A 26362-nucleotide genomic window follows, 5' to 3' on the forward strand; every position below is an offset into this window, starting at 1 on the left:
TTACTGTACTCATATTTAGGCTTAGTTTTTACAGAACATTTAGAATTTAACGTCATGACAAAATATGTTGCAGCAGCAGCTAGTCGAGCACTTGGTCTTGCAATTCCCTATCTCCATTCTTAATTTTATATGAGTGGAAATGATTGCCATCAGTTGTCATGACGTTCCATGTTATTCAAGTCCTTTGTTTTAAGGCATGATCATTTTGGCGTTTTTCTTATTAATTATTCACCAGTTGACCATGGTTATGTTGGTTTCGTTGCTATTACTGTCACCATGACCTAAATTGTGTTTGCTAATGGAAATTATGTAACGTTTCTTTTCATGTTCTTTTTTCATCTTAAGGCATGCTCAGTTTGACTTTATATTGTTCGCTTGATTGACCATGGTTATGTTGGTTTCTTTGTTAGTACGTACACACACTGAATCTGATGTTCGGTGGTTGTCGTTTGTTGATGTAGTTCATAAATGTTTCTTGTTTTCATTTTTAACATAGATTAGACCGTTAGTTTTCCCGTTTTAATTGTTTTACACTAGTCATTTTTGGGGCCCTTTATAGCTTGCTGTTGTGTACGAGCCAAGGCTCTGTGAACATGTTTTGTGTATCCTTCAAAATCCTTTATTTATGTGTGTATATATATACGAAGGGAAAGAAAATAATGCGCAAAACAAATTAAAGAGAGATAAATATGACAAAACAAATTAAAGACTACAGAAATGAAAACAAACTAGCACTGCCATACAGACCCTCATAATTGTAAAATACCAATTTCAGTTCTAATAACACGTGTTTCTTAAAGTTCTCAGAATATATCCTTCATAGACTTTTTTCTTTTCATAAATAAACTACATGTATATATAGAAAAAATCTTTATATAGATAAAACAAAACAAAAAAAGAAAAGAAAAGAAAATAACAACAAAAAAATCATTATTTTGCCCTGTTCGGTGATAAATCAGTTTCCTCTCGATCGGTTTGATTCTTCAACTGGTACTTTTCCGTCTTCAACTGAGCCTCGCTTATAACTTGGAATAGGTGGGAGTAGCGAAAACCCAGATAATGATGACGTAGTCCGACACATTTCTAATGGATTTCCATCTATAATTGGTGGAAGTTTTGGTGATCCACATGCCGATAATGGTCGGTTTTCTGTATTTTCGAATGTGGTAAACAACGGCGATAACCTAGCAGACATCGGACGATCCATTGTCATCGTTTTGTTTGTGCTATTTATTGGAGGAAGTTTTGCATATCCTGAGGCTGACAGGGGTCGGTTTATATAAGTGTCATTCCTTTTGACTATTGGTGGTAACGTTGCAATAGCAGAAGGCGATAATATATTGTTTTCATCTACGGATTCCTTTCTACCTTTTATCTGCGTGAGACGAGTTAATCCTGAAGCTGATGCAGGATGACTTGTTTTTACCATTGCATTCTGGGTAGTTATTGACGGTAGCTGCAGCAATTCTGATAATGATCCTGGACAAGTTCTTTCGCCTTTCTCGCTTATGCTCATGGGATTAGGAGAAACAAGATTTCGATTTACCTCAGGAATTTTAGCATGCTCTTCTCTCTTGGAAAAACTCTGAAATATTTGGGGTAAATGTCCATTCGGATCGAGCCTTGGTATAATGCAGTCACTTGGAAGACGCATTTTATCTTTTGGAATTGGAATTCTGCTTAAAGATGCAAGTAAGCGTCTACTGTCATCAATTTTTCGCTTGCCTTCACTCTCATAAGTATTCCAAACATAACCCTTTATTCGGACTGGTATTCTAGATTTTCTTGTGATTCTGGGCAATTTCGTACATCTTTCTCTCTTTCTAGGCGATCTCCTATCATCACCGTTCGGACTTTTAGCATTTTTTGTGCTATTGATTTTTATAGCAGTTCCTCGCCTTACTGGTATATTGCTCTCTGGGAACGATCTTACAGCTAGCGGGCCAGTTATTGTTGCTTTGTTTGTTTTAATAATCCTCAATACACGGACAGGAATGCGTCTGGCTGAATAAATGCGTGTCCTTTCGTTATTTACTCTTGTTAAAGACGCATTTCCCCCATTTAATCTCCTAACCATAACAGGGATTCTGCTTGGGATAGTAGTGGTACCATGTAGGAATGAGAATCTGAAGCTAATTTCATTGTTATCTTTCCTTTGAATCAAAACGTCATTTTCAAACATTCCTTTTAGTTTCCCTCTTTTTGATAGATTTACATCAGTTGTTTGACTAAGTTCTATATGCGATTTCTCATGTTTCTGTTCTTCTTGAATTTCGTTTTCATCAATGATGTTTTTGGTTTCGTTTTCTTGCTTTCTATTAATAAAGCTCAGCTTTGGTTTGGGTTTCAGTTTCTTTGGACTCTCGAAAAAGACATCAAAACTTACGTTTTTCTTCACTGCCTGCTCTTCTTTGTATACACTATCACGATTTTGAACAGCAATTTGACTGTCGGCAGTTGTTGCATCTTCTTTTTGTTCTTTATCATGGCTTTTATCTTTCTTTTCATCAATATGTTTCAATTGAAACTGTGTTTTTCGTCCACCAGAAGTGAGTTTTGGTTTAGTCCTTTGTTTCTTTGGACTGTCAAACCCAATGTCAAAACTAATGTTTTTCTTTTCTTCATATCTAACATCTTTTTTGTTTTCGTTGCTCTTGATATTCTGGTCTATGACGTTAGGTATCAGATTGACGGGTTTTCTTTTTTCGAAGGATAGTTTGGGTGTAGACATTTGTTTCTTTGGGTTTTCCAACACAATGTCAAAACTGATATATTTATTTTTCTCTAGTTCAACATCGTCTTTGTTTTCATTGCTTTTAATCATATTCAGGTCTGTGACGTTTGGTATCAGATTGACGATTTTTCTTTTTTCCGAGGATAGTTTGGGTTTAGAAGTATGTTTCTTTGGTTTTTCAAAAATTATGTCAAAACAAGTATTAACTCTCTTTTCATAACCGACTTTATCTGTACAGTCTTCACCATCATAAGAACTTCCGGTTTGGTCTGATGGCAGAACTGTCTTTTCCTCCTTGGCTCTTATTTTTTCATTATTGGTAACATCTATTGCCTCATCATCAGTAACAAGCTCTGAGTGGCGTGCATGCACATGATTTAACTCTCCCTCATGCTTCTTTACCATATGGGATTTCAGATTGAACCAATCTTCTTTTTCTTCTAGCATTAATTCCAATTCGATGATTCTTTCATTCTTTCTTTTAATTTCTTCTTCAATCATATCAATGTCTGACTCAAGATCTTGCTCTTTCTGTGCCGACCTGAAAGAAAATAAAGTAAGTTGTTGTATGTAGTATTTAAATACATCTATACTATTTTAAAATGATAGCTCTGACAAATACTTTAAAATTTTCTTCAATATTGTGTAACCCCTCTGATTATTTTATCAGACTCTATATTGCAATTTTTAAACAGCAATTTCTTTATGTATCAATTTTTGTTGGAAAACATATTTATGGTTAACTAGTCCAAATGTTAATCCCTTTGAATGTAATTTTTATACAACTCTTTTTTTGATTTACTAAATAGTCCATACTTTTTCTACGGAAATTTCAGAGACATCTATTTTTGGTTAAAATCACAAAAAAAAACCAACAAGACTTGAACCCGGGACCTCGGACAATGTAAGCGCATGTATAGGACTACCAAGACAGTGAAAGATGTTTCACAATCATATCTAATGGCTGGGGGTCGAAATAAATCTACTAGATCAAAGGGGTTTTAACGCGAAGCTAAACTCTCAAATCGTAAGGTGATCTCTTTAGGTCTGTGTCGTTAACTCTGTCTAAAAGACGTATATATCTCATCTCTCCTTATGATCTTATATTTGCACACCAGATCGCATGATTGGAAACGTAGAGCAATATTTTCCTATTCTCTACTTTGATATACGGGAAATAGGAACTCCGACGCAGAGGGCCATCGATTTATACATTTGACACAGAGAGCCATCTTTGTATACCCTTTTCATACCATTGACGCAGAAAGCCACCACTTTATACCTCTGACACAGAAAGCAACCGATTTATCCAATTGACACAAAGATCCCCACTTTATCCAATTGACACTTAGAGTCCCACTTTATCCAATTGACACAAAGAGCCCCACTTTATCCAATTGACACAAAGAGCCCCACTTTATCCAATTGACACAAAGAGTCCCACTTTATAACCCTGGCGCAGAAAGCACCACTCTACATTTGACACAGACCGCCATCGCTTAATACCTTTGATCTATAGGGCCACCGATTTAAACCCTTCACACATAGAGCCACCAATTTATACCCCTGACACAAAAAGCCATCTCTTTATACCCTTGATACAGAGAGCAACCGCTTAATACTCCATACACATAGAACCATCGCGTTATACCCCTGACACAGAAAGCAACCGCTTTATCCTGTTGACACAAAGAGTCATCGATTTTTACTCCTGACACAGAGGGCCACCGCTTTATACCCCTGACACAGAAAGACACCACTCTATACATTTGACGCAGAAAGTATCGTTTTATACTCTTGGATGACACAGAGAGCCACACTTTACGCAGAAAACCACCGCTTTGTATCAACAGATATCCAGTTTTATACGTACCTAATCTTCGAGGGCGGTACCAAACAGCAAGCAATAAATGCCCCCAAAATGACTAGTGTAAAACCATTTAAACGAGAAAACCAACGGTATAATCTATACTAGTACAAAAACGTAAAACGAGAAACACTTATGAACCACATCAACAAACGACAACCACTGAACCATATTCCTGACTTAGGACAGGTGCAAAAACAATGTTGTTTGCGTGATAAATAATAAAAGAATATACTTACTGAGAAAACATTGCTTCGTCCTTATATTTTTGGTCCACTTCCATATCGTCAAGGTCCACATCAAACTTGTGGTCTGACATTTCAGACATTTCTTGTACACTATCACACTGATTTTTAAGAAAGAAAAGGGGTTACTTTAAACATGCATAAGAACATGTTGTTAACGAATAAATAAGTATGTTACAAGTCAACAACTAAACATCTGACGCATGTACAAGCAACATATAAGACCATGACCCATGATATTCCAAATAACATTACCATGTGATCTTAAGTTTAGCAAGACGGAAACCAGAAAAAGGGAACAAAACAGAAACATTGCCTTTCTCGCGAGTATTTAGTACGTGAATAATATACCTGGATTTTGTAGGTTTTTTCTATCGTCTTTTTTCTTACTTTTTTTTAATTAATGTTCAGAATTAAGTCATTTGTAGATTTTCCGTCTTATCAGTAGTGGAAGAATATTATCAACTTAGATTCTGGCTGTCACTCCCAAGATTAACATTTTTGCAATATATAGCAACAACTAAGCCATAATTACTTCAATAACATTACTTCCTTTTATTTTACTATGCTCTTATACAGTTCCAACTAATTGCTAGCTTTAATGTAGAATTCGATTAATTTATTGTTGACCTCATTTGTACATTTATCTAAAATAGGCCAATAGATATTCTTTGACATCGATACCAAATATAATGCCTACCTCGTTTATTAAGATTCAAAAATGTTTTGAAAAACAATGACCAAACAGAACAGCTAACAATCTATGTCAGGACTATAATTACTCTAATCGAGCAGACCTTTATCGAATTATATATATAAATGATTTTAAAAGAGCACATTTTGGATGACACAACTTTAATTTTAATACATTCGTGTGATGAGTCAACCGACTCTTTACGGATTACCCATGTAGATGTAGATGTAGATATATATTTTTTTATCTTTTAGTATGAATATAACTTTAATAAGCAACTTACCTGCGTCCTTGATAAAAAGTCTTCTTAAAATCAAATCTCAATATCTTCAAAGCTTGTTCAGTTTTATCATATACGCTAATGTTTGCGGTCGTGAAGTAAAAGCTCCCGATAGCAGAGAAGTATAGGTTTCTTCTGGGCGCTATTGTGACGTTACAAACAAAAAAAATCATAGACGTTACCAATAGATCTGTGCATGTTCTGATGACGTTGTCTGGAAGATGTGCACACACTGAGTTTCGATAATGCGTTGAATGCACGAACGTACGGAAGCGTATTAGCGCCACACATTTTTTTTTTATTTTTCTTCTTATGTTTGCGTTGTAACGCAAACCTTTGCGATATAACGCAAAGGTGTTATAACGCAAACCTTTGCGTTATAACGCAAACATCTTTATTTCAATTATTCATTAAGTTTTGTATATATGTCCGTCTGTCATTCATTTCGGATGTGATTTACTAGTAGATAAAAAAAAAAGAAACATACATACAAGGCCAAATCATTATAATAAATATGCATAGGAATAATGGAATAATTGAAGTGCAATTATACATAAATTAAGACTGATTTGTGCATCAGAAAAGTATATAATTCAACAAGAAAATAGATATAGTAAATAGTCATATTAAAATTGAAAGATAAAAAATAATGTCATACAATTGTGAAACCTCCAAGTCAAATAGACAAAATGATCTTTCTGCTTTAAAATGAATTATTAATAAGGAAACATTTTTTTTAAATCTCAGAATATGATCAAGATTCTTTGATAGAAAGTCATTGAATTTTCATTTCAATATAATGAAGTATTTTTAAGATGCTTGGGTAGCAATTTGGATAGAGAGAACATAATTTTATTAATAAAACATCTTCATTCTATACATTTATTGCCAAAGGGTAGCTTGTTTGAATGTAACCTACTTTACACAGTTCTCAAACGAGAGCTTACTTTGGAAGTATATTTATATTCGGTTATAGCTATATTAGCAGGGTTGATTTTTTTCTTAGGTATAACCTCAATTTACTCAATTTTCTTTGTAATATATATACTAGTAGTAACTTGGATATCGTTTTTGGGGACCTTTATAGTTTGTTGTTTAGTGTGAGCCAATGCTCCGTGTTGAAGACCGTAATTCGGCCTATGATGGTTTACTTTTACGAATAGTGACTTAGATGGAGAGTTTTCTTATTGGCACTCATACCACATCTTCTTATATTATTCTGCTCATTATTAGTCATTGATATGATCTAATTATTCAAGCAGTTTACTTTGCAATTACTACAAAGGTGATCAATTTTATTATATCCAGCCTCCTCCATTAAAAACTACTGTTTCCTTTGAATCTTAAATAAGAAATAAGATAAAACAAATGTTTGCGTTATAACGCAAAGGTTTGCGTTATAACGCAAACATAGGAAGAAAAATAAAAAAAAAAATGTGTGGCGCTAATACGCTTCCGTACGAACGTTTGGTACAATTGGCTTTGTTCACACTTTAGTACACAAATTTGCATATCAGCATTATGATTTTGGAATTTAAAAAAATGATGATAATTTGCTTATATACGATCATAATAAATTAATTCAGATATTATGTTAGATTCGACCAAATTTAATATCAAACCCTTCAACCAGTCGAATCATAGAGGATTAGCATAACTATGACGCAGGGCTGCAAACTGAAAAGTTAACGGACAGTAGCAATATTCATACCAAGAACATTTAATATGTTGGTAGTAACTTAAATCTGCAGTTATTAGCCCGCGTTTTCTTTTTTTATTCTTGATCAAAGTTTTAAAACATCGACATTCCATTTTTTTTAATTTAAAGAGGTAGGGCCAATTTGTCGTGAATTTTTTTCACAGAAGGGCCAATTTCAAAAAAGTACCGACAGAATAGAATTTACTATAAAAACAAAAAATAAAAATGCTTTTTGATCAATATCTCGATTTACATATATTATGATAGGTGTGATATATAGTTAATTTAACACTCAAAAAGGATGAAAGTCCAATATGCAGAATTTAGGGTGTTTTTAGGTGGGAAAAACAAGGAATCCCCCCAGAAGGACATTTCAAACCAAAAGTTATGTTTATTGTGACTGTTGTAGTTCATACTACTTTTCCCCTCAAAAATGAAATTGGTTTGGCCTTATTACATAAAAAACAACTTTTTAATGAAAAAATTGTAACATCGTTAATTGTACTGAATAACAGATATAGCTCCTTTAATAATAAAACATTAAAGTCAAGCGTCGCCGTGGATCCATCCATAGAGCATAGAACTACTATTCTAATAAAGATTTAAGAAAAACGAGCATAGAACTACTAATCAAAGATTGTTTTGAAGATAAGGTTCGAATCTCGCTAAGACTTTTTGCATTTTTTGTGTTGTTATATCAAATTTTAATGTTTCTATCATATTTTTTCGGGTGTTGGCTTAATTCATAAAGTCATTCTGGTTCATTTTGACTATATAGTATACTAGTATATCATTTTATTAAAGAAAAAATAATGTATCGCTTATTGTGTGCATTCCAATGACTGTCCATACTCTTGAATTACTTTCTATTCATGTGTTTACATTTATAACATTTATTACATATATACAAGGAACAACTGCCGTCAAAGTGATGTAGGTGCCTGTACATAACCAATAACACGAGAATTTATCATATAGCAAAGAAGCCCAAATGCTGCGTGTGTAATAAACACATAACTTAATATGAGGCCTTTGTATACAAGTTTCAAAACAACAATTTTTCGAAACCTTTTTTGAACGTGATATAAGTAACAAATGCAGTCAACAGCAATTTTGTCGCAAATTCACTAACTGTGTAGATACTAGACTAAGTACTGACATTTTACCACCGTCCCTGCACCGGTACCTAAGTCATCAGAAAATAAAACAACACCACAGAACAAATCAATTACACTACAAATCGAAAAGCTATTGCATCTGTGTCACAACGAAGGGCCGATTTATTAAAATGCCAGAAAAGGCCACATAACATGTGTTAGTAACACAAGGTGTTCTATGACCAACTGATGTAAGATGTTCTCCGGTTAAAACATATATTATCTTATCTTATAGACGATAAAACCTTAAAAGACCAGGACAAATACAGAAATACATATATTCAAATGTGAAAAACAGCATCTCATTTGAATTTGTTCGATATTATTTGGCTTGTTGACAAGTTACGTGGTATGGTAACTTATGCGCATAAAGGGTGTTAGCAATTAAACAAAGTCAATATAAAAAAGTCAATAGTCTTGGCTTTTTTTTGTGTAGGAATACCAGTTCAAGGTATAAAAAAAATTAATGTGACGAATGTTCATGTACTATAATAAGCATCTATCTGGCGATTTAAAATATGATTTACCTATCTTATCGAATGAAAGGAATTCACGGGAAAATGGCTCTAGCTCTTTCGAAAATTTTATCAGATAATTAGCTCACAACGAACAGCAAGCTTCATGTATAAAATGCTCTAAATTACTAATGTGAAACAACTAACAATTCAAACGGGAAAACCAACGGTCTATTTTATATACTAAACGAGAAACGAGAAACACCAATGAACCAAAACAAACAAAATAAAGCCAGATAAAAAATATATTGGACATAAAAAAAAAGAAAACCACTGAATTATACGCTCCTGACTTTTGACATATAAATACAGAATGTGGCGGTGTTAAACTTATGTTATGCGGTATGGGTTTTGCTCATTTTTGAAGGCCGTACGGTGACCTATAGTTGTTAATGTCTGTGTCATTTTGGGTTCTTGTTAACAGTTGCCTCATTGGCAATCATACCACATCTTCTTTTTTTATATTGTCTAGCCTGGGACAGTGGTAGCATTACAACATAAGAACATACTATAAAATTGAATTGAAAATGGCTTAACTTAATAGATATATATACATACAAAATAAAAATACATCTAATAACCGAGTGGACGTGGACGGGTACTTATGCACATCAACACAACAGAAAAAAGACACTACGCCGACAATATAGCCACTTCCAAATACCAAATAACCAAATTCATATACATATACATATATCTCATTTTGAAGACTTTATGCTAAGGATGATTGCTACTCTTGGTTTTTTTTTTTAATATTTGCCTGATATTCAGAATTTCCATGTACTGCGGTTTATTTTTGTTGTTCACTAATCTCTCCTTTTCTTTTCATAATCTTATTACAGATAGTTTCTACAGTGATACTAGTATTTGAAAATCTGAACAAACATTGTAGCAAACTCATAAGAAAACATGTTGACCGATTTGTACGCACAGATTATGGATAAATGTTATCTATACTCTTCGTTTAAATTAATCATGTTAATATGTATAAAAAAAGTCTTACAGGCATATTTTGTTCTTTGATTCTCATGAGAAGGTCTCTAGCTAGTACCCGTAGTATTGTACACACTCAGCGGACTCATTTCTAAAAGTATTAATTTAAACCAAAACTCCAAGCTTTTAAACATTATTTCTTTGTATTAAAAAAGGTTCCCGAGGCAAGTTTACAGTCCTGTTGGTTTTTTTGTTAGCTTGCTAGTAATTAATTATTCTTAATGAACACTATACACACACATTATATCAACATTAATCCCTTTGGCATTTTTTAACCATAATTCTACAAGTCACTTCATCAGTTTCATGCTCTACCAACTCTGACATATATTTTCAAATCCCCAAAATCAATGCTGAAGTTTGATGTTGTATTCAGCGGCTTTGTTTTAGATGTTCAGATGTAAGTCGGTTCTGTTAGCTTTATACTGTGAGGTTTTAACATTTTGGAGGTAAAGATGATCATAACCACGATATCTTTTGCAGTTTTCACTACAATTGGACTTGGTAAGAATGCAATTATATTGGAAAATCTTTCATTATACTATTTTTCTCAAATATTTATTTCTAATTTTCGTGCGTTCATTTGAAAATATTTACATTACATAGAAGTTCTATCCGGCTCCTTAATTTTGATTGGCCATGCAAGGCATTAAGGACTATAATTAAAAAAAATCTGTCTATGCCAAAATGACATAATAAATGTGGTGAACACGGAGAAATTTTCATAACGGGTTATTTATAAAGTAAAATAAGGAAAATACTGAACTCTGAGGAAAATTCAAAACCGAAAGTCCCTAATCAAATGGCAAAATCAAAATCTCAACACATCAAACGAAAGGACAACAACTGTCACATTCCTGACTTGGTACAGGCATTTTCGTAAGTAGAAAATGGTGGATTAAAACTGGGTTTATAGCTAGCTAAACCTCTCACTTGTATGACAGTCGCATTACATTTCATTATATTGACAGCGATGTTTGAACAAAACAAACAGATATAATAGGAAAAAATGTTAAAAATAGGGATACAGCAGTCATCATTGTGTTATTATCTTAATCACTATATAACAAACAAATGTATAAACAAACATTTACTATGGCACCATAACACAATGACGGGATGCATAAGTACAGAGCCACGTCATATGTAACAAAGAAACAGAAAAGGGCATATAGACAAATCATATTTAATTAAGCAAAAATGAAGATAAGAATACAAAAATTATCTTAGAATAATAACACAATGACGGGATATATAAGTACAGAGTCACGTTATACGTAACAAAGAAACACAGAAAAGCATATAGATAAAGCATATTAGTTCGCGAAATTAAAAGTGTGCACAAAATTGTTTAGGTAATTTCGAATAAAGAGAAACAAATATTTCAATCATTCCTTAAAAACTTATTCAAAGTTCCATTTTTAAGGACACAATCATGTAAAAACGTTGACGCCGTCATGGTCACGTGTCAAAATTGTGTCTTCGATCTGATAGACAAAAGTATTTCACCCAATCAGAAGACGTTTTTCATTTAAAATTAAAATATACAGATATGAAAATAAGGAGATGTGCTATGCTTATCAATAATACAACTATCCACCAAAGTATAAATTAAGTTAATGTAAGCAATTATAGGCAACCGTACGGCCTTTAACAGTAAAACAAAACAACCATACAATATAGTCGGCTATGGAATGCACCGACACGAAAAATATGAAAGAATCCAATTGAGAAAACTAACGGTCTATTTCATAACAAAACAATTGATTAAAAACAAATATGACAGGCATGAACGAAAGACACCACTGAACTACAGGTTCCTGACTTGGGACATTCACATACAGAATGTAGTGGGGTTAAACATGTTTTATGAGCTGAATCCTCCCTTAACCTTGGACAGTGGTTTAACAGCACTACAATAGAACATATTATACAAATCAGTTGAAAAGGGCTTAACTAATATGATAGATTCAAACAGAAAACCACAGACGACCGGACGTGACAGGGTACTTAAAAATCCATGACAACTCAATGAACACACAGTACAGATATAAGATATTTTCAGGAATATTTTCAGAGGCATATTAAATGACAATTAACCACAAGCATTTGAAACAAAATTTATTTCTTTACTAGTATGAGTAATCAGTGATAACTATCTAATTTTCTCTAGAGATCAATTTCATATAAAGAAGCCAGCAGTATTATAACAGTAAAACGATTAGTCGAATATTGTTTTGGTATTCGATACTCGGTTCTACCAAGCGATACTCGAAAACTCGAGTACTGTAAATTAAGAAATTATTGCGAGGTTTTTATTATTGCGAATAATGCGACTGGGTAACAAGAACTCATATGTTGATATTTGAAACAAATAAGTGTACGCAGATTTACCTGAAATCGCAATATAGACCAGCGGATATAAGAATAATTGATAACTTTGTGGTAAAAGCATGAAACTTGGCATAGTGAAAGATTAAGGGGTATAAACAAAATTAAGATATGCATGGAGCCACGAAAAAAAATCCAATATGGCAGCCAAATTCAAAATGGCCGACACAAGGCACTGGGAACACACCATCATACTCTGAATGAAGTCTAGTAATATGCATGAGTTCAATAGATATCACAAATTGTGTTTTCAAAATGGCGACAAAATAACAAATATTTAAATTTGAACTTTTCTTGTGATAATGTGGTATAAAATGATACAAAATAATGAAACATTTATTTGGATACAAATGCAAGCCAACATATCATTTCTTTGTAAGAGGTGGCATAGACTATGAAAAAAAAATGACCGATACAATTCAAAATGGCGTATTTGACAAGGGCTTACGTTTTACAGTTATAGTAAATATATTCGTGACTTCAGAAAATCTTTCAATTCACTATCATCAAAAGTAATTCTGTGCAAAGACTCATGCTTTTTCCATAAAGGGATCAATCATATCAATATATAGGACTTAGCCTCTTGACTATTGGCGGCCATATTGAATTTGGCTGCCATTATGGATTTTTTTTAGATGGCTCCATATCCAAAAACGTTTATAAGCATCAAAACTAACGCAGTGCAAAGTTTCATGCTTTTACCATAAAGTGATCAATTGTGTCAATATATTGGACTTAGCCGCGGGACTAATAATAAATCTTTCATTTTCGTCCTTTCTTAAAAAATCGCAAAAATAAATGCACGCACTAATTTCTGAATTTACAGTATAGTTTGACATCCGTACTTGTTTCAGTTGACTAAATTTGCAGTTTCAGGTGTCAAATGGTGATTATTTTCCTGCCTCCTTCATACTTGTAGCCTCTTGACTGGTTATAGTTTCTAGAATATTTGATTCTAGTAAACCTTTTATTTGTTCTGCCTGACTGGTTCTAACATGTTCGAAACCTAAACTAGTTTTAGATTAATTTCTAGAAAACTGGAACCAGTTTCATACCTTGTTTGGTTCAATCAGTGTAACAAACCAATATAAGAATTTTATTTTTTGTTTTAAAACTATAAAATCGAATTTAATTTTAAACAAACAATAAACCGTCAAAAACTGAGTCCTAAACTGAAGCAAATTTGTCAATAACTTATTTGTGCAAATATTGTTATGGATTTGATGGACTCATTTCCTGTCAATATCTGCATGGTAAACATGTCAAACGCAAATATTGGAAGGTCGTATTAGGTCGTATTATGGAAGGTATAATAGCTGGTCACACTTTATTTATATAAAGCTCAGGTATGAGACTAAATAAGGAAAGAAATATTTTATGTAATATCTTAACTGCAGGTTATCGTGTGGATCAAATGTGGATTAAAACTGAAGACAGTGGACACATTACTGTGGCGACTCCAAATTTTGCCAATTATTACACCAGTTTGGCAACTTTCAAAATCTTTCCTGCCACCAGCAGATCATTTAAATTCCACGTTAAAACATGTTCAGATGCATTTGTTTTACTTTCTGCTGCAATCAATATAGACTCCCATGACGTTTATGACGTATGTATCGGGGGAGGTGTCAATACATTTATTTTTCTACGTATACTTCGAAAGGGTTTTAATGAAGTGGAGATTATCAGTTTGATGCACCTGGCATTTTAAACTGTACACAATATAAGACGTTTGTCCTTGATTGGGGAAAATCAGGTAGAATAACTCTAACGGCAGAAACAGGAATTGTCATGGATTGGACGGACACATCTCCAATACCTATAAATAGTGTAGGGCTCATGACAGGATGGGGATCTGATGGAATGTGGATTGTAGAGTATTTTTGTAAGTCATAAAGTTTAGTTTTCATACATGAAAATGCAAAAAATATTTCAGTAAAATATTGTAAGAGTTGTGGTATAAATCTTTTTATGAATGTTTCAATTATAACCACACTGATTAACATAGAAGAAGAAAAAGAAAGAAAACAATAATTCAGCATGCCAAGACATTCTTAAAAAGGTATAAGCTGTCAAATTCATGTTCAGCTATTTGACCCAAATTCTACAATAGGATTTATAACACACAAGAACGTATATCCAAATTATAATGAGTCAAAAGTAACAAAACAATGCATGAACTCATTATTGTCAGTATCAGCATTTCGTGTGTATTTGAAACTAGATAGATATAAGAAGATGTAGTATGAGTGTCAATTAGAACTCTCCATCGAGGTCGCAATTTGTAAAAGTAAACCATTAAACTTCAAAGTAAGATCTTCAACACGGAGACTTGGCTCACACCGAACAACAAGCTATATTGGGCTCCGAAATGACTAAAGTAAAACCAATCAAACAGGAAAACCAACGATCTAATCTATATCAAAAATGAAAAACGAGTAACACTTATGAACCACATCAACAAACGACAACCACTGAACATCAGTTTAGGACAACTGCAACCATATACAGCGGGTTTTAACTTTATAATTGGTACCAACCTTCACCCTTACAGGCAACAATAGTGTAACATTACAACATAGAATTCTACGACACACTATAAAATATAAATGTTAACTATTTAGTGCACCGCCGACCTCACCTCCGAAGAATGGCTATGGTCATATGACCCGATATAGATATAACCCAAACTACAGAAATAAGCTGAAATTGTTTCATTTTTCAATGTTCATTCTTTTCATTTTAATATCTGAATATGATTAGTACACACGTAACCCACATTTGTTTAAATATCACATGTACATTGAAGATCGCTTGAGTATGGATACAGATAAGGCTGAATGAATGATTTGAAAGCCAATAATACACCAGCGATGTATTTGATCATATATTGACAAAATTAAACCAAACTGACTGCTAATAGTTTTTTCTTCAATATTTCGCTTTTATTAATGTTTGAGATTAAAATAAAATCATTTTTTAAATCTCTTGTTTAAATCGTACCAATGATGGCCATGTAGACACATACATTTATGTAATGCTTCACGTTTCAATATAAAGAATAAGATGATGCGATTTAATTTCAAATGAGACAACTCTCCACCGGAGACCAAAAGACACAGAAGTTAAAAACTATAGGTCACCGTATATGTTCGGCCTTCAACATTTAGAAAAGTCCATATCACATAGTCAGCTAATAGAGGCTCGGAAACGACAATTGTATACAATTCAAACGAGAGAAAAGTAACGGCCTGATTTATGTACAAAATAAGGAATGATAAAACAAATATGATATCAAGCAACACACAACAACCACTGAATTACAGACTCCCGATTTGGGACAGGCACTTGCAGAATACCGCCAAACACCGCCCACTTACAAGGGACAGTGGTGTTATTGTCGAATGAGAATGGCTCAATTACTCATCCGATAGATACAAAGCAGAAAAAAATATTTCACCAAAAAAAATACCAGATCGGTCATGGCAGCGTTTATATACATTCCCACAACAAAAGAGGACACTAAGTACATATCTGAGAGTACTCCCAGCTACTGACAACTTCTTTAAAATCAGTAATAACTAAGAATAAATGATGAATCTAAAACTAAAATATCAATCAGTACACATCTAACCTCCTACGGATTTAGTGAAAAGACCTCATTAACAGCCATAGACAAACTTGACCTTCTTTAATGTCAAGTACATTTTTTATTGGTAGAAATTAAATGTTATACATGTTATATATAGATCTATAGACTAAGCAAATCAAAAGTTGTAACGTATGTACAATAGACCAAACTCTAGACCTGAGTCACACCAAATGACCGAGGTCTTTCCGTCAAATGACTTTTAAAACTAAAGACTAACGACCGACCTATGATATGTCGTTTTAGTGTTCTTAATCATTATTTATACAAAAATCTAGTATATCTAGATAGGATATATATAGTACATTCTATATGTTTTATAAGCTTGATTTCCAAGATAGGTTCATTTTTGCTCCTAGTCATTCGATTTTGTTGGAAAAACCGTCTGGTCATCTGTCGTCTTTATTTGTACCTACACATATTGTTGAACAGTATCTGTTATTTTTAAGGAAGCTGGCTTTTCAAGTTTTGGATATTTTGTCAGATTTTCAGAATCCTCTGGTTTTAACCATTTGAATGCCTTGCAAAAATTTGCCCGGTGACCCCCATTTTTCTTTTTGTAAATCTTTAACATGTATATTAATAAGCCATCTGTAAAAGTCTAAAATTTTAATTACTTTTTAACAGTTTTTGAGAACTTCACTTTGTCAATACTAAAGCTACGAAAAGTCAAGAGAGAATATTTTCCCGCATAAATTTCAATGGCTTATATCTCGAAAACAAGCACGGTGACCTATATATTGTTTTTGCTCTATTGATTCCTTTATTAATCCCCTATCAATATAAACTAGTGTTTTAAAAAGTTAATTACTTTGAAACTGAGAAGCGAACTACCTTAATGTAAGTCAAACTATTATTTTATTATTCTATAAGGTACTTAACATCTTCTTTATAACATGGCAACATTTACAGACGCAAAAAAGTTACTGTGTTCAGAACAAAAAGGATAATATAGTCACAGCTGTGTTTACTCCCTAGTATATCAATGGTGTGTTTATTGACTTATATTTTAAATTTTAATAAAACAATTATTACTATTTACCACATAATGTTCATATTGAATCTTATATTGATGGCGTTCCCTCTTTAAATACAAACTTTGCAAAACCCTAGACTTGGGTTTTTATTAAAACCTTTCTGATACATTTAAAAAAAAAATGATTATGAGCTTTAACTTAGATGTTCAAAACACACAGCCTTCCGATATATGTTTTGAAAGTTTTAAATAAATTAGCCTACTTTTTTCAGCTCAGTTTAATGGCTTTTACTGTAGTGAACCTGGGACATATGGCAATATGATCATCCTATCTTCCATAAAGAAACGCAACATAGTTACATGTGTATTTGCCTGTTCATTTAGAGATGGTTGCCTAGGAGTCAATTTCAATCTCAAAACTGAAGAATGTCAGATCATTGCTGGAGGTCAACAGATCATGAAGGCCTATGTTCCAGAATGGCAGTTTTATATCAAATGCTAACAAGAGAAAATGATGTGCTTACCACGCTTGTGCAGGATTCTGGCACATAAGATGATTCAGGTTTATACATCACTTAGGAGACATATAATACAACATAATGTGTGATTAATCTGTGATAAAGTAACATTAGTTTACTTCTTACTGTGTTTTGTTTTATTGTATGTAATACTAATTTTTGTTCATTGTTCTGACCTTAACTGTTTTATTATATAGTCAACCAATTTTGTTTTTCTTCTACATTGACCGAATTATGAAATTGAGATGATGAATATTAAAAACACTTTTTGTTTCATCCGGTCAAATGTGGTCAAACCTAGAGCCTGGAACCACATCCATAATTGCCTTTCCTTTTTATTAGTATCCTGTTTGATACATAATATTGTAATCTTATCAAGCGCGGTTCGTCTAATTCAGAAACATTTCTATAATTACATTTGATGTTATGTGTCCCGATTTCATTTCCTATTTGCTAATAACATCCCTAAGAGAGGGAATTCAACTATCAACGAAACATTACTTTTGGCCACTGTTGATATTGATGATGATTAGGAGGGGAAGGTGGAGGAGGAGAAGTAGGAGGAAACAAGAGAAAAATGTCTATTTAAAAGATAAATGCTTATTCAGGACCTGAACATATGAACATAAAACCTGCATTGTAATATAAAAACACACTGAGCCCTAATGCTCAACATGCTCGAATTGAGACCGAAAATTGGAAGGTGTCAAAGAGACAACAACCCGACCAGAGAGCAGACAACAGCGGAAGGCCACCAATGGGTCTTCAAAACAGCGAGAAATTTCTGCACCCGGAGGCGTGCTTCAGTTTACCCCTTAAAACAAATATATACTATTTAAGGGAAAATTGACGTCATACAAATCACCAAAATATAAAATTGATCTAAAATTAAAAATCATACAAGACTAACAAAGGCCAGAGGATCCTGACTTGAGACAGGAGCAAACATGCGGCGGGGTTAAAAATTTTGTAAAACAAGTGTTGTGTCATGTGTACTATTGTTTGTCTGTTTGTCTTTTTCGATTTGATTTTTGAGTTTGACTGCATGTCCCTCGTTTTTGTGATATGGCAACCCTCTCCCTAAACTTCTAGCCAAAGAAAAAAACACAACAATACACACAGTAAAAAGAGGGACGAAAGACTCAGTTAAAAATAGGTTAAGGCCGATGTCAGAATAGGTAACAAAAGACACTAAACAAAATGACAATGATACATACATGTATATTAAAAAGGACTAATAGCAGTTACTGACATGCCAGCTCCAGACCTCCATTTAAATGATCGAAGGATCATGTTCTCACCATATGAATATCAAGCACAATACCTCCCGTTAGGGCTTGAGTATCATACCATCATAAAATATGTTAGAAGAACATAACCTGTTTCATGGTTTGAAAATAAATATGATTATTTCCGATGCAAACACCCAATAAGTGAATCAATATTAAAGCCAACATATGCCACCCTTAATGACTTGACAACAGTATCGTAACTATATCCCTTCGTAAAATTAATAAGTCTGTTTAAAGATTTTGTGAGGTCAATGTCGACATTTTTGTGATATGTAGAGAAAATAACCATACACAATTAGATGTGAAATATCTAAACGTATAATATGTTAGCAAGTTGATTTATATTCACGAATGATGTCCAATCATACAATTTAGTAACTGTTATCAAAAACATTGATAAGTCAAGTTGTAGTATCAAACTTACAATTTTGGTAATGTGCTTTGTATGCATGCCTTTTTGTGACGTGGCTCTGTACTTTCAAATCTCGTTATTGTGTTAGTGCTTTGGTAAATTATTGTATTCTTGTTTTTCCATTTTACTAACTCACATTGTGTATATGCATTTTTTGTGCTTCTTTATTACAGATATGTTTATTTTTTATAGTGATTGAGATTATAACACAATGTCGGATGCTGTACCCCGATGTTTGGCATTTTTACCAATTATTTATGTTTTTTTGTTCACACATTGATGTCAATATGATGGAATTTTATGCGAATGCATACAAGCGAGAGGTTTAGCTAGCTATAAAACCAGGTTATATCCAACATTTTCTACATAAGAAAATACCTGAACCAAGTCGGTGATATGATAGTGTTTATAATCCATTAGTTTAATGTGTTTCAGCTTTTGATTTTTTACATTAGATTATGAACTTTCCGTTTTGAATTTTCCTCGGCGTTCAGTATTTTTGTGATTTTACTTTTTATTTTCAAGTGATTATGTTTTAACTGATACATAATCACTAATGTAAAACAATAACATACTATAAACTATTTAACCTTAAATGTAGTTATCAAGATAAAAAAAAAATGATGTCACATGAATTGATATAAACCCTCTTTATTGATGAATTAAAATATATTTATTAATGTGTGTTGATTATAATTATATATCAAACTATTAGCAAAACAACGAATAAAAATTGGTTGAAAGCAGACCGACAGGACTTTAATTCCTTCTACTGTTTTAAAATTTGAAAAAAATTGCTCATCGCGAAAAGTTACTTTAAATTAATCCATACATAGTTATCAAAGGTACATGGATTATAATTTAGTACATTAGACGCGCGTTTCGTCTACATAGACTCGCCATTGACGTTCATATCAAAATATTTATAAAGCCAAACAAGTACAAAGTTAAAGATCATTGAGGAACCAAAATTCCAAGAAGATTTGCCAAATACGGCTAAGGTAATCTATACCTGGGATAAGAAAATCCTTAGTTTTTCGAAAAATTCAAAGTTTTGTAAACAGGAAATTTATAAAAATGACCACATTATTGATATTCATGTCAACACCGGAGTGTTGACTACTGGGTTGAAATGTTCCTTCCGTAAACTGTTTGTGTTCTGACAGGAAACTTCACTTTCGTTTTGCGAATGAAATAAAAGAACATTTTCGTCCAAATCACCAACAAATGCTAGGAGCACTGACACAATCATTTACAAATCACTTTTATTCAGGATTTAGTATTGACAATTCTATCTTTTGTTCCGAAGTACTTTTGTTAAGTTTAACCAGAACTGTTCCTCCTCATATTCTTTTGTTGGAAATTTACTAAATGATGCTGAATTAACAAAAGCTCGCAAACTTGATGACATATTTTTTTCAGACACATCCTCTACCATAAGACTAATTAAAGCCTCAGATTCCATGTTCAGGCATTTTTCCTGTGCTATTCTTGATTCAAACAGACACCAGCTGCTTTTTACCATATCATGAGATATTACAATAATTATTCTTCTGCTTACGTTCATTTTTTCAATTATGTTTTCGACATACACTTTACCAACATCAAAATCTCGATCTCTTATACATAAAGAAATCCCGGACTCATTTTCTACTTTTTTTAAAAGTTTTTTTCGAATCCATTGTAGGTCATCGTCGCAGTAAATAACATATGCTTCAAATTTGTAATCTGTTTCTTCATTTGATATAAGGGAAAATCCTTTCTTTTTCACTCGGTAGAGATATAACCAATATCTTATATGCCATCGCAATCTGTAGATTAAACTGAAGATGATAATAAACACAATACCTGATAATGATAGTGATGTGACAATGGCTGTTAATAATTCATTATCTGTATTGGAACATTCGGAATGAGTTGGTATTGCATCTTTAAGCAATTCGCCGTCGTTTTCAGGAGGCGTTTTACAATGGAAAAATTCTGGATAATTTTCAAAAATATTTTTTTCCGTTTGTATCCAGTTGTGAAACCATAGATTAGAACATGTACATGCAAAGGGATTGTTTCCTAATGACAATGTAGATAACTGTTTGAATACATTTCGAGGAAACAGTGTATTGTTTATAGTTGATAAAGCATTTCCAGTTAGTATTATCGTTCTGACAGATGATTGGTTTCCAAATACGCTATTCCCATTCCATGATGATATTCTATTGTTTTTAAATGAAACACTTGATAAATTAGTCAATTTTAAAAACAAGTTTTCAGGGAGTGTGATAAGTTGACAATTGTTAATTCTTAGTTGTCTTAGAGATTGTAATGGTGATAACATTTTCTCTACAACGTTTATAGAGGGGAATTCATTGCCACTTAAATCAAGATATTCTATTTTAGGGCTATATCTGAAAATTTCGGTTTCATTAAAATGGTACAATATGTTATTTTTGAAAACAAAATGATTGTCAGTAAATATCAACTGTTTCAAAGTAATGCTTTGAAATGCCCTTTCATCTATTCTGTTAAATCGGAATCCTAAATTACTCATGAAAAGGCATTCAAGCGACGGGAGTTTATTAAACGTGTAATTTGATACAACCAAAATAGGATTTGCAGTGAGACGTAAAGTGTTTAATTTATCTAAACACCAGAACAGGTTATCTATGTTAATGATATAATTAGCCTTCAAATTAAGTTTAACAAGTTCAGGGTAAAAACAGGTTGTTTCATTTCCAAAAAAGTCCTTTGTTAGTTGTATACGATTATAATGGAGATCTAGTATTTTTATTTTTTTGAAAAATCCTGGTTGGATAATGGATATAATGCCATATCCAATACGCAACTCTTCAAGCTGCACCAAGTGTTTGCTTAGAAGTGTCATATTTAAGTTTTGAAAATTGCTATCCAATATTTCCAGCATTGTAATATTAAAGCGTGATAACGCAATGTATAAAACGGTCGGTTCATTACTCCATTTCATTCTTTTTAATATAATTTGTTTAAAATCTGAACAATTGATCTGTGCTAATGCATTTGCTACTATCATCGAAGTCAGGTTAGGATTCCTACTGAGATCCAATCTAAGAAGAAAACGAAAATGCATGAAGGCATCAACTGTGATATTTGTTAAGCCGTTCCGTGCGAGAGAAACACTTACAAGTTTCAATCCTTCCAAATTTCGAAACGTTGAAGCTTTAATGATTTGTAGTCGATTTCCAGAAAAGTCAAGTTCTGTTATATAGCTCGGAAACACAGGGACGAACCGCAACAAGGCACCCCGACATGACGCAGATCCATCTTTCTTTGAGCATACACATGATTTGGGACAACTACTGCTTCGTGCAACACAAACATAGACTGTCAGCACAAGAAGTAAAATAATTGAAACCGACATAATTAGCATATTCCTAAAAAAATATATAAAAAGTGTAATTTTAAGGTAGTTTGATTGACGTATTTTTATATCATAGATTATACAAGAGAGTAGATTGCTACACGTACCAAATTTTTGGGCCGGACATATGGAGGTTTTTAGTGTAAAAAAAAGTGCAAAGTATTTTATAACTATCTGTATATTGAGATGACTTTAATAATAAACTGCCAGAACCAGTCCAATCAAATTAGATATTAGAGTGCTATAAATGATGAAAGTGATGAAATCGAATATCTTTTAATGCAGGTGATGAAATGGAATATCATCTAATTTATTTTCAAGACTTAATTATGAAACTTGTGACTATCATCTACTGACAAAATATTCCAGTGTTTTCCTCATATCAGATATGGACTTTCGTCTTATTTACTCATTAATGAGTTTTATGTCAAGATAGTATATTTTTTAGGACCCTCGATTCTGCGTATTACAGACGCATTTACTAACAAAAATATTATTTCTCTACGAGTTGTATCTCAGATATGGACTAGCGCAAACTTTTATCAGTCACTCATTTGTGAATTGTAGGGTAATATTATCTTTTTTTAACGGGAGCCCTTGGTTATTCAAGACGCATCTACGAACAAAATCTCGTGAAATATGACTTATACTTCAACAGAAAGATGTACTTTAACTTTTTTACGGACAAATGAAACACTATATCCCTTCCCTAACTTCGTTTGACAAAAAATGTAAATATCGTAAAGTAAACAAATGTCAAAGTGTTCCTCTAAATAAAGGTTGAGAAATCCTAAACATAATGTTTTCATTTAATTCGTTTTTTTGGTGAAATTTTAAAATTATCAACACACAGTCATAAAAAAAGTAATGTAGCTTTGTATGATATTTAACCATGTGTTCTGCTCTAACCGACGCGAAGGATCTTCTTGAACTTACTACCAGTTATAAGAAATATTGATCATTGTTGAATGCCCAATGGTGACTTGAAGATGGAGAACAACAATAAAAACGTTCCATATTTCAGTTTTATTATCAATATTGTCGTGTGTACATTTAACCAATATTCATTCACATTTTCATTACGTATACGACAGACTAAAAATTGCTACATACTACGTCAACTAAAATTCAGAAAGCTTCAGACAGTACAGCAAATTATTCTCTTCGTAACAACTGACAAATCATTGACAAAATATTTTTTATTTAAATTTGTTTGGATGCAGTAAAACTGCATAGTATTAAAGGGGCACTAGCTACGAGATATATAAAAATCTAAAGTTTGATTTTTTTTCTGTTCAATCAATAATGAAAGTGAAATAGTGAAATAACAATTCGCTTTTTGCAGCCAAAAAGTTTCAATTTTGTCAAATTACGCTAAGAAACACTGATAATTAGTTATTCACTTGCAAGTGAATGAGTCGACCTCTTTAAATCTGTGTTCATGTGAACTTCAATTTAACCCCTAGCTAGAGATTGACAACGCATGCATTGTACGTGTACTGGTTATTTTAAGAAAAAGAATGTCAACAATAAAAGTGAAACTACGGTAAATCATTTGATTACTAATTCGATGCACATAAAATCATTCTTATACGGTTAAAAACAATGAAAAACATCTATTTTTAATCTATAAAATAAAATCAAACAGACTTATAAAAATCCAACTGCACGTGTTGGTTTAATCTATTCATATCTTTATTTATGTTTACATCGCTTCTATGGTAATCTGAGGTCAAATCGATAGTTAATTAGATGGTGTATGGACTAGAATACACACGAAACAAACCTATATATTATCTACCCCATGCTCTGTAAACTGTTTATTTTAGACTTTTGATAGTTTGGATAAATGTTTTACATTGTTATAAATCAAATATGAGTCAAATCGGTGACCATGAATTTGACAGCTAGTGCCCCTTTAACAAACATCAAATGGATATTCGAGAGGTTTGAAAATCACTTTCAATTACTGAAGCATGTATTTATATGTTACCTTTAAAAACTCCCGATATCGTTTGAGTTTTTTCCCCTGAAGGTATCACCAGCCCAGTAGTCAGCACTTCTGTGTTGAAATGACTATTATTGATATGGTCATAACTATAAGCTGTATTTGGTCATCAATGCTCTTCAACTTCTTACATTATTATTATTTTTTTAACTTTTTTATTCGAGCGTCACTGATGAGGGTTTTTTTTTTAAACGAATTGCGCGTCTGACAAAATTTCAATCCTAGTATCTATGATGATTTTGTTGACTTTTTTTTCGATTTTTTGCATTATACTTCCACATAATTATATCACAACTGAGGATAACTTACACAGTCTTTCATTTGATAAATGTTAAATTCGATAAGAAAAACCTCAATATATGTGTTCCAGACCGTATAAGTATTTGGATCGTACGCGTACTGTCCAGACCGTATACGTATACTGGTACGGTCCGACCATACGCGTAGTGTTGGACCGTATGAGTATACGTGTATGGTCCAGTACGAGCTGATCATACATGTTATTGGATCATATGGGTTAAGGTTAAACAAACATTCATCACAATCTTTTTGTTTTTAGTTTAAAAACTTGTAATTATCACAATTAGATAGATAAAAGGAACAAATGACCAATTGAATTATATATTTGTTTAATTGAATATCTGGATCCTATTTTTGTACTCTCGCCCAAGGAGAGACTTGCTACGACACGTAACGTATTATTTTTAACATTTACATGTTTGCATGCAGTTCATACATGTTCCTTTGCATTTGCATGTTTTGCTTTATATTCCAAAGCAATATTTCTCCCACATTATGTTAACTTCCGATATCTTCAGTGATCATATTTCAATTAATGTATTACTGATCGACATGCTAAGAAATTACTGGTAACAGATTGAATTGGTGGAATTTATTCAATAGTTAAAATATAATTTTTTTATTTCAATTACAGTTGAACTCTTTTATTTTAAATTTAGAGTTAAATTATGTTGATCTGTTAAATTAATTTGTATCGGATAAATTGACCAACATCTTAATATAATTTAGACCGTACGCGTGCGGTTCGACCGTATGAGTATTTTAAAAAAAAGTACGCATACGGTCCAAATACTCATACGGTCTGGAACACATGCATTATATGTAATAAGTTATGATGTAAAATTTATTAAATCAAAAATTTTAAAAAAGTAATCATATCTCTCATTTAAAAAGAGATATAAATTATCTTGTACATGACATACTAACCAACACTTTCCTCTTCTAGCGTGAATATTATGAATACCTGAGTGCGAAATTGTTTAAACCATAATTATATGTATTTTCTCATGAGAAAAAAATTAGCTTTTACATATAATGATATGTTCTTATGTCACCTTTGAGCCTTGTACTTCCTATTTCACTTAATGAACTATTTTGAAATATATTAGGCCTAGGTTTTTGATATTTGCTCAATTAGTAAGGAAATATTATAAAAACATATAGAATCATACTGTTTTGGATCATCAAGAGTGTTTAGCTTATTGGAAATTACCTATTCTTTTCATAAAAAAAAAAACCTT

The 26362-nt window shown here is 32.5% G+C and overlaps 2 protein-coding genes across 3 annotated transcripts; both read right to left on the bottom strand.

Moving 5' to 3' along the window:
* Positions 1–902: 902 nt before the first annotated feature.
* On the bottom strand, positions 903–5924 carry LOC139527775 (myosin-2 heavy chain-like). Of its 2 annotated transcripts, XM_071323442.1 has the most exons (3): positions 5824–5924; positions 4841–4947; positions 903–3275 (listed from the first exon to the last, which is right to left on the bottom strand). In XM_071323442.1, the coding sequence occupies exons 2-3, from the start codon at positions 4927–4929 to the stop codon at positions 956–958; spliced, it is 2409 nt and encodes an 802-aa protein (XP_071179543.1). In that variant the 5' UTR covers positions 4930–4947; positions 5824–5924; the 3' UTR covers positions 903–955. The 2 variants fall into 2 exon arrangements, with proteins under 2 accessions (XP_071179543.1, XP_071179542.1); XM_071323441.1 differs by lacking the exon at positions 5824–5924 and having other exon boundaries at positions 4841–4950.
* Positions 5925–20713: 14789 nt separating this feature from the next.
* LOC139526424 (toll-like receptor 3) lies at positions 20714–22300 on the bottom strand. The gene has a single exon (XM_071321572.1). It carries the CDS (start codon positions 22298–22300, stop codon positions 20714–20716), a length of 1587 nt encoding a protein of 528 aa, XP_071177673.1.
* Positions 22301–26362: the final 4062 nt, after the last annotated feature.

The sequence above is a fragment of the Mytilus edulis genome, chromosome 6 (genome assembly GCF_963676685.1).
Source record: "Mytilus edulis chromosome 6, xbMytEdul2.2, whole genome shotgun sequence".
Lineage (NCBI taxonomy): Eukaryota > Metazoa > Mollusca > Bivalvia > Mytilida > Mytilidae > Mytilus > Mytilus edulis.